The 10,472-nt window shown below is 38.4% G+C and overlaps 1 protein-coding gene across 1 annotated transcript in view; it reads left to right on the top strand.

Annotated features, from left to right (window-relative positions):
- Nucleotides 1–28: 28 nt before the first annotated feature.
- LOC107701782 (caskin-1-like) overlaps nt 29–10,472 on the top strand; it is a 53,028-nt gene continuing 42,584 nt past the window's right edge. The window contains exon 1 of the mRNA XM_016503891.1: nt 29–604. Within this exon, the coding sequence (XP_016359377.1) occupies nt 511–604 (94 nt within the window). The 5' untranslated portion in view covers nt 29–510. The remainder of the gene's footprint in view (nt 605–10,472) is intronic.

Here is a 10,472-nt window from a genome sequence, read left to right as displayed (position 1 = left end):
CACACACACACACACACACACACACATACATGCGCACATGAGAAAGCGACAGCGGATTACAACCTCCAGCGGGCGCGCACATCTGCCTGGATGTTTACGTAATATATACGGTCTCTCTATGAGCTTCGGGTCAAAGAGACGCCTTCCGTTTTGATTTACAGAGCATCTGCTATTTTTGTAGCAGTACAACCATGTCACCGTGCGTAAATACGCGCAAGGTTTCTGCGCCGTCTCTTTAACCTGAAAACGACTGGACTCTGTCGCCTCAGTACGCAATAACACCGTTTTTCGTCGTTAGGAACTGCGTGGACGCCACTGGTCACTCCACTGGGCATGTAAACGCGTCTTACGCGTCTCTGCGCACTCGACCTTTTTACGATGTACGGCGAGGATGCGCTGGCGTTAACGGCACCGTTATGGTCCCCTGGTCCCCTGAAGATGTGCTGGATGTAGAAGTATATCCATGACTGCATGTGTGAGAGAGGGTACTTGAGTGTGTGATTGAACAGGATGGGAAAAGAACAGGAACTCTTGCAGGCGGTGAAGACGGAGGATCTGATTACCGTCCAGCGGCTCCTCCAGAGACCCAAACAGGGCAAAGCGAGTGAGTAGCACACCCACCGATCTTTAAATGTCTCATCACACCCTCCACACACCCCCTTGCTATAGCAGATCTTCAATGATCACATAAGCACACATGGCTTTGGAATTGTTGATATTATATGGCGAAACACTTGGCTTTGTCGAAATAAATATGTTCGTTAACAATTTCGTGCGTTTTCCCATCAATTTCCTCGTAAGAGCGTGTAGATAAAATGACTTTGTAGGCCTTATGCATATTAGTGTCGCTGAGAACCGAGAACCGGTTCTTTTCAGAAGGGCTTCAATTTTTAAAACATTGAAACTAAATGATTTTAATCACGTTCGTGAACGGTTCTGTAGTGCATTTTTTCCGCCGATTTCCGCTGAGCACCATAGAAGCGTTCTAAACGAACGACTCTTATCAGCCCCTTTCCTTTTAGTGTATCACGCCAGTTTCGTCCGAATGACTCCAGAGTGAGTCGGTTCTTTTTTTAGTTAATGTCAGCGCAGATATCGACATTCGTTCATTATAACGCCAGCGTTCCACGTATGTCGCGTCGCTAAGTGTAGATGGGTTGTATCAATACTTGATGCTTGCTGTGTGTAACGGCATGAAAGTGGCGGGACGCACCAAATCCGCTTTGATGTCCAGATGAGCGCGCGCTCGGCTATGGCAGGTGGCTCTAGATCGCTAAAGATTAAAGAGATGAAGTATTGAAGGAAACATGTGCAGATGGATATTGTCATTTTGCATTTATGGTCAATTAGATGCTATGTCTAATAATGTATACATTTATGCTGTTTATAGATAGGCCTACCGTTTTATTGTTTTTACTTTGTCAAAAGTAGGCTGCCTGTTATTCAATATTAGATGTTGTGCCTATTTGATTTAACTAGCAGTCCTTCAAATGAGCTAGATAGATAGATAGATAGATAGATAGATAGATAGATAGAGACCATCTTGTTGTCCTTGTTGGGAAGCACGAGGCTCGGAAGGGATTATTTTCGTGAAAAGCACCAGATGTCAGAGTGATAAAGTGTGTGAGTACATGAGAGAGAGAGTGAGAGGCCACTCACTCACTTGGGCGTCTGTCTATTATGACGTGTAAAGGAGCGTTCATACTGTCAGAGGTTGCCAAGTCACATTAGAGTTGTCGTAATTATGAGTATGGCATGACCATGTGTTTGTGGTTGGAGAGATTAAAAATGAAAAACTGCTCAGAAGGAATGCAAGTGAAAGGCGTTCTTTGTAAACACCTCTCTTAAAGGAATAGTCCACCCAAAAATGAAAAATTACTCAGGCTGTCCAAGATATAGATGAAGACTTGGAGAAATGTAGCGTTACATCACTTGCTCACCAATCAATCCTCTGCAGTGAATGGGTGCCGTGAGAGTGAGAGTACAAATAACCGATAAAAACATCATAACAATCCACAAGTAATCCACACTAGAGGCCCGCAAGCCCGTCGTGTCCCGACACGCTGAGTCCATTCGGGCTGGGCTCGGGCCATTTTTATTTTTTTTTACAGATCGGGCTCGTGTTGGACTCGGGCTCATTTAGCTCCTCTCCTTTTATTGTGCCCATATACACGCAGAGCACACGTAGGCTACTGTATGAAATATTGTTATATTGATTATATTATAAATATTATATATCGCCTATGCAATACGCAACGCATACGCACGCAGTAGCATACAGGTGACAGTTGACCATGCAGAGCATCAGGGAGAAGTAGGAGAGTGGGGAGTTACTAAAAGTTCCCAATACTTCGGGAAAAGCTGCATTTTGGAAGAGTTTTGATTTGATTACCACGGCAAACAGTGAGCCAATTGGTCATGTGCAGTGCAGAATCTGCAAACATATCCTTGCACATGACAGCAAAAAACGCATGCAATAGGCTAAAGCGTGCCGCAAAGCCCTAGCAAAAGTAATTATCATGAATGTGTCAGGGGGGAAATAGTAAGGAGATATTTGAATTATTTATTAATAAATTAGTGTTTTCTTAGTCCATGTCGCAAAGATTAGGACGCGCCTTTAGAGAGAAATGTGATATGCTTGAACTGTTTTATATGTATAGATTTTATTTTAGGCAAGTCGTGATGATTTTTGCAGAGCATCAGGGAGCAGTAGGAGCGTGGGGAGTTACTAAAAGTTCCCAATACTTCGGGAAAAGCTGCATTTTGGAAGAGTTTTGATTTGATTACCACGGCAAACAGTGAGTCAATTGGTCATGTGCAGTGCAGAATCTGCAAACATATCCTTGCACATGACAGCAAAAAACGCATGCAATAGGCTAAAGCGTGCCGCAAAGCCCTAGCAAAAGTAATTATCATGAATGTGTCAGGGGGGAAATAGTAAGGAGATATTTGAATTATTTATTAATAAATTAGTGTTTTCTTAGTCCATGTCGCAAAGATTAGGACGCGCCTTTAGAGAGAAATGTGATATGCTTGAACTGTTTTATATGTATAGATTTTATTTTAGGCAAGTCGTGATGATTTGAGAAGGCTAAACTGATCAACTCACTGTCTGCCGCTGGCCGCTTGGTCGTTACTTTAAAAAACAAAAACTTACATTTAACGAACAAAAAAAAATGCTCCAAAAGTTGTTCTAAATTAACTTAATAAAAAAACGAAACGAAATATAATCACTTTGACATTACATACAAAACTGAACTATTTTAATAGCTGAAACAGTAGTATAAGCTGTTTTGGGAGAAAGGGGGAAAAAGACGGGCTCGGGTCGGACTCGGGCCAAGAATTCTGATGAGCTGTCGGACACGGGCCGGGCTAGGGCCTGAGCGTCTCGGGTCAGGGCCGGGCTAGGGCCTATATTTGAGGCCCGTGCAGGGCTCTAATCCACACCACTCCAGTCCATCAGTTAATGTCTTGTGAATTGAAAAGCTGTGTGTTTGTAAGAAACAAATTGATCATTAAGGCATTTTTTAACTTTAAATTGTTGCTTCTGTCTAAAACATCCATAATAGTCCTCTATTGATCTCTTAATTATAAAAGTTGTCGCATCTGAATCAGGAGAGATACAGTATATGCATGGATCAAGTACTGGTTACAAGCGAAAACAGTCCAAAACAGTTCTATGCAAGTAAGTTGGTCAATTTTGATGTTACAAGAGGGGATGGACTTTTCTACTGGATAAGCATTATTTCGGGTTATGGACTCACCAGAAGTGACAGTTTAAAGTTAAAATGCCTTATTTATGGATTTGTTTCTTACAAACATACAACTTCTCACTTCATAAGACATTAATTGATGGATTGGAGGGGTGTGGATTATTGTGATGTTTTAATCAGTTGACTCTCAGTCTGACAGCACCCATTTACTGGAGAGGATCCATTGTTGAGTGATGTAATGCTAAATTTCTCCAAATCTGATGCAGAACTTTGATCTCCAAATTTTGATGCAGAAACAAACTCATCAACATCTTGTAAGGCCTGTTCACACCAAGGAATATAGCGATAACGATGAATATTTAAAAAAATGTGAAAATCTAAAAGAATAGCACCACCACAGCGCATAACTGCAGTGCATGCTTATAATAAAGAGAACATTATTGTGTGTTGGTGTGGCCACTAATATAGTTGTAATATTGTAATAGTTATCATTCTTGGTATGAAAAGGCCTTTAGAGTACGAGTGAATATTTTACATGGCAAGCAAAGCTGTCACTGATGTCTCAACCCAGAACGAGGATGGAGATAGTATGTGACTGTTTTGGTAGGTCAAAAATTATGCTCAGCTGGAATAGATTTTCCTCTCATTTATACAATAAATAGTGTCCTGCACATACAGAGACTGTTGCACAAGATTAGGCACACACACCCAAACATACGCGCACACATGTCTATAATTGAAATGCAATTACCACTTCCAGTGCAGGGTAACATCCCAGGTGGTGAGAGATGCATCTCCTGCTATGGTAGGAGGGGCGGCCTGAAATGAAAGCAGGCCATTCTGTGTGTGTATGTGTGTGTGTGTGTGTGTAGAGAGAGAGTTTTACAATAATAGCTATACTAAAGATGCCCTTCTTTCCCTTGTGTTGGTAAAGAAACCATTCACTTTCTTCAGGTACAGTTTTAGGCACTATCATTTTTAGAAAAAGAGAGGACTGAAATTTGTATGTATACCTGTAATTTGTCAAAATTATAGAGTGCAGGACACAATACATCATGGAGTAAATATAAGAGCCTTATAGATGATCTTTTAAGAGAGAAGTCGCTATTTTTCTCTCTTGGCGTGGTAAAAGCGAGGATCAGCTGGTGTGTCAATATGTCAGACTGCATACATAGTTTCTGTGATTGTTGCTAAACCCTTGCTAATACCTTTACATCAATGTCCAATATGTTCTGCGCTGCTGTAGAAGGTCAGTTAGGGTATACCAGAGCTGTTGATGTTCCTGTCTCAGATCATCTCTCAAGAGACTCATAATCGAAATTGTATGTTCTCTGAACTGAAGGTATATTAAATGACATCCTTGAACTTTCTCTTCCTTGACCTTTGTTTGATAGCAGCTCCCTTGCACCTCTCCTGAAACTACAACAGAAAAAAGAAACTCGTGTAAGGGAAACAGGTAGGGGTGTGCGATATTGACAAAAAAATATATCTCGGATTAGGATTATTATTAAAAATAATAACAGTTCAAATGTCTTGGGGGTGAGTCTGTCTGTCATGCCTCTCAGCCAAGTGTTCACATCTTCCCCATGGGCAATGGGATCTGCAGTCTGCGGCATGTTGGCACGCTGGGGAGAAGAGGGACTGACACAGATCTGTGTGGAGTAGAAGTCTATGTGTGATGAGACAACTAAGTGTCGTGTTAGTGATTGTGAACCACTAGCAATTAGGTAGAATAAGTTTACTTAAACTTTAAAAGTTCAAGTCTTATTCGTACCTAAGATGATTAGGCATAAGAGGGAATACTAGAAATAATGATCATATGAAATGATCTGAGGGGGAAATTTGAATGATTCCAAATAAATTTAATGTTTTAATTAAATTTGGATTTGGCACAATTAATAATTGTGAGTCAGAATTTCCCTTTCTAGTAAAATAAGATAAAGTGGTAAGAAGTGAGAGAAGGGAGAAATAAGAGAGAGAAAGAGACCAAAGTGTTCTAGCTCAGCTATAAACAAGGCATTACAAAAATGAGGAACACGCTCAATTTCTACCTTATTGTACGATCTCAGATGTGAACTTTAAGTTCACTTACTGCAGTGTACTGTAACAACGGAGAGGCGGACTCGCTTTAAACTGGGCTTTTGGACACCTCCCAAATGGTGTTTTGACCAATTAGATATCGTGTTTGCTGGGGTGTTGTATATTTCTCTTCCCAATTCATAAATCAAAATGTTATCGTGCATCTCTTTTGACCATTAATCTTGATTACTTGCCCCCAAAATTGACAATCTCCTTGGAATTGTCAATAAGTGTTCTTTTGTTTAGATGCTGTGAGCTACTCAAAGCTGCTAGTTGGTTCAGGCTTGTGGCGCCAGGATCTGATTTACGAACATCCTGTGTCTTGGGCCTCTGCAGAATTCGGTACAAATCTGTTTTGATTGGTTTTGCTAAATTAAATCTAGTTTATAATATGTAATATTTCTATATTATTCTTTCTTTTGAACAATGTAAATTGCAAACTTGTAAGTCGAACAGAAAAAAAAAACAAGTGATGGTGTTTAAAGGAGTGGTTATTGGCTCTTACAAATATGAATATTTAATAAGTAGGCGGGGGGAGAAATGCATTTCTTTTACCTCAGATGCCTGAGCTGGGAATGACGTCACATCCAAGTTGACTGTGTTCCAGTACACAAGTGGGGAAACCAAGATGGAGGCATCAAAAGTTAATACCAGTCGATAAAAATTTTGCACAGATAACGCCGAAGTATCAAGTCCAAAGATAGAGGTTGGATAGTACTGTGTGCACTGCTGAGTTTAGTGAGACACAGACACACAGAAGTGCTAATAAACAATATATTACTACTGTTTCACTTATGCTGATGTGCTGAGCATTTTAGATTCTGAAGTCATGGTTGTTGCGATCACTTTTCGTTCAACTTGGGGGTTGGAATTTCTGGTATCCGAGTACAAATGGAATGCACCTTTATAAAGATTGTAAATAGTTGTCAGTAATGAATAAGGCAGTAGTTGTGCTCATGGTTCTGTTTAGTATTACTTTTGTGGTTGAGTGCTAATGTATGGTGTTTTATTTGAAGTCACCATTATAGAGGTTAGTGCTTCTACTCTAACAATTTTATTTGAAGCATTGCATGCTTTTTGTTATTTTGTGCTTTTAAGAATGAATAAATGTGCATATAATCGATCCAATATAAAGTTTGTTTAACAAATAATTTCTATGTAGATCAAATATTTTCATGCTTCCACATACCTTTTTTTGTCCTAGTTCTCTTTTTAAACATGTTCCTCACCAGTATCTGAACATACTGATTTAGTAGAGCAGATGTCCATAGACCTCCCAGAAGATTAAATTAGTGCATGTAAGAGTTCTTATATATTAAGTTTGATATATTATATTATGTTGATTTGACTCTGCTATTTCAAGAAACTCCTTTCTCTTGTTCTAGAGCAGTTAAATGCCGCTCTTACATGGGCAGTTAACCACTGATTGTTGACATCAGGGCACCTAAAGCACCTGCTACTGTCATTAGCATAGAGAATAGGGCAGTAAGTAGCTTTCAGTTCAGTTTGAGCATGGTAAAATTTGAATTACGCTGACTACATCAGCGATCATTTGGAGAATTTGAAACAATTCATTACTTCTCATGTTATTCCAAGTCTTTTATGAATGACAAGCCACCCACAGATTCATTCAAGCAGCAGAACAGATGGAAAGTAGGGGAAAATCAAAGCGTTTCAGAAATGTTTGTTCACAGCGTTAATGATTCTCAAAAATCCACGACTGGAACAGGTTCACACGATGTGGCACATTTGACCTATTTTTAGTATATTTCTGTCACTGATTTCATTTTCACATGTTTCCCAAAGGTATTAAGAGATAAAAAAGAAAATCCAAGTGGACCAGATGTTTGATAGCTAACCAGCTAACAGCATTTGTAATAGTTTTAAATACTCATTTTTATATCTAGAATATGTGCTTGTCTGTACGTGTTTTCATCTATATAGTATTGTAATATAGCCATAAAATGAAGGAAGGATTGTTGCATCATAAAATACAACTTGCTTGAGGCTAGCAGAGTATTAGTTTTCTGGAAATGTGAATTTTCTGACTGGTTATATGCATGAGTGTCACTTTAAGAAATGATGGGGACAGTTGAGATTTTGCTCCCAGGATGTTGTTGGATAGTGGATTGAATGTCATGTCTAATGCCATGGTTTGCATTAGAACTGGGGGTCCACAGACCTGTGAGGGTCTGTAAAATTACTGCATTGGGTCAGTAAAGTATAATGTGAAAAATTTCACAAAATTTCAGTATTTATTCATTATTTATTTCACTGTTTGGTTCTAAATGCAGTCATGTAGTCTTTTATTTGAAAGGCTACATTTTTTATTGTATCTTGTTGATTTAGTATATTTACAGTTGAACTTATTTACTTATTATTGAACTTATTATTAGAAAGATTATTAGAAAGAGATTCCTGAGTTGGAAAAAGTTGACATCCTTTGTTTAAGTGTTATCACTTTGTGTATTTTTGTAATCTTTCAGTTTTAATGAACCAAAATCACAATTGTACATCAGTGGATGTATATCAGGAGTGGCGGCACATTTGTTAGAATTTTGTGTTGTGATTTTAGTACAATAGATAGTGAGATGCAGAAAAAAAAGCTGATGCTTTCTGCTACTGATAACAACCTCATTGAGCACTCGGCAAAATCTTACAAATAACAAATTCCAGCACTGACTCACCATGCATAAACAAAATGAAACCTAAGCTTGACAACTGGAAATGTTTCCTCTGTATCAGATAAATCCCCATTGTTGTGGGACAAATTGACACCTACTGTATGATTATGTGAAACAGGAGCAGGCATTGTGGTAAAGATTTGTAGATACTCAAACTTGCGTGATGTTTTTGGACTACAGTTACATTTCTTAACATGAATGTACCTCATTCATGTGTATCTGTTTTTCTGCAACTGTGCCTCCTCATAGGGCCTCATTTCTGCACTGTGTGTGTGTGTGTGTTTTCTAGCCATCCTGTATGGTGTGAGCAGGACATTCCCAAACCAGCAAAAAGAAAATGCCAGAACACATCAGCTCAACCAGCCATGAACATCAATGCACTCACAGAAAAAGGAAGAGGGAGGGAAAGACAGAGAAGGAAATACCATTTAGCTCACCCCAAAGGAGAATACATGCATCATGCAGAACTTTATAGACAGGACTTTTTGTAAGCGTATCTCACATTTAGGGAATATATATCGGAAAAGCCCTACAGTAATTCAACTCAATGGAGACTAGTACATTTACATTATTTGCATTCAACCCTCTGACGCATTGTGACTACTACAGATGTGTAACCATCAGAATTAATCATTTTGAAATTGTTTACTCCATATTAATGGAATTAAAAAGATTTATGTTTGTATTTTGAAGTAAAAAAAAACTCAGAACTTTAAGATCAGTGTTATTATTGCTAACTAAAGCTAAAACTATATAAAAAAAATGCTTTTGTTATCTGACATAAAGCTTAAATAAATATTACATGAAAAACTAAAATGTTGCTTTGGCAATGAACGGAAATTAAGTGCTAAAACTTAAATAATAATGATTAATAAAAATAATTATATATATCAAAAACCAAAAACTAATCAAAATGATAAAAGCTCATATAAAAAAACGAATGAAACTTAAACTAAAAATAAAATTAAAACTTTTTATGCTATGAAATATAAGCTAATTCAAAATATTAATAAAATACTGTAATTGTACATTGGAAAAATATTTTTCAAATCGAAATTTGCTAGCAATTTTTGTTTATTTTTTAAATTACTAGTTAAAATTGTTTCAAAGTAAATCCTACAACATTTAATTTTTTTTAGCACTGACATTCCCTATTAGTATGTGTTTTTATTAGTGTGGTTATTTAGTGGAAATAGTTGATGTTTAGTTGTAAGGCCACAGATTATGAGTTAACCTTATTTATTCAAACATTTCCTGAGAACTTTTATGTTTTTTTTGTTGGTCCCTTGAATGCTGTCTGACCTTGAAAAGTAGTTCAAATCAGAAGATGGAGCGAGATTATTTAGCAGCAGTTGAATTACTTGCATCCAGCAAGAGTTATGTTTAATGTTTTAATCCCGCTCATTTCATGCTGCATCAACTGTCGGATCTGTAAAACCCAGTGCTAAAGTGGGTTTTACGATGGCTTCCTCAGCGGTGGTTTTGTCGTTGTCATTGTCAGATCTTTGCATTGTAAACTCGAGCTGATCCGTCCCCAGTTACAGCTGACACTGATTGGTTGGGACATAATTTTCCCAGACAAGGAGGTTTTATTGGACATGAGGCCAAATGTGGAGCTGAAAATGTGAACGCTGAAGATTCATCTGTATGTACAAGGCCAAGTGTGTGCGGTGCTGCAGGACGGACCTGCGCTCTTAAAGGGGTCATATGATGCTGCTAAAAAGAACATTATTTTGTGTATTTGGTGTAATGAAATGTGTTTATGTGGTTTAAAGTAAAAACTTGCGGTCTTGGCCACTTGAGAGCGCGTGCGCACGACAGGAAGTAAGTGCGCAAGACTGTCCCAGGTCTTAAAAACGCCAAAGCGCAGTGCGCTTAAAGCACACTAAACCCACACTATCTCGAATACTGCTCTGGAGGGCTATTCGAGGCTTAGTGTATCCCATCATGCATCATGTTCTGGAAATAAATCGTGAGACTTTTTGCCGAGATCTCG

Source organism: Sinocyclocheilus anshuiensis, unplaced genomic scaffold (assembly GCF_001515605.1).
Source record: "Sinocyclocheilus anshuiensis isolate Anshui unplaced genomic scaffold, SAMN03320099.WGS_v1.1 scaffold2260, whole genome shotgun sequence".
Taxonomy (NCBI): domain Eukaryota; kingdom Metazoa; phylum Chordata; class Actinopteri; order Cypriniformes; family Cyprinidae; genus Sinocyclocheilus; species Sinocyclocheilus anshuiensis.
The sequence above is the reverse complement of the archived record's forward strand: the minus strand, read 5'-3'. Positions and strand labels throughout refer to the sequence as shown.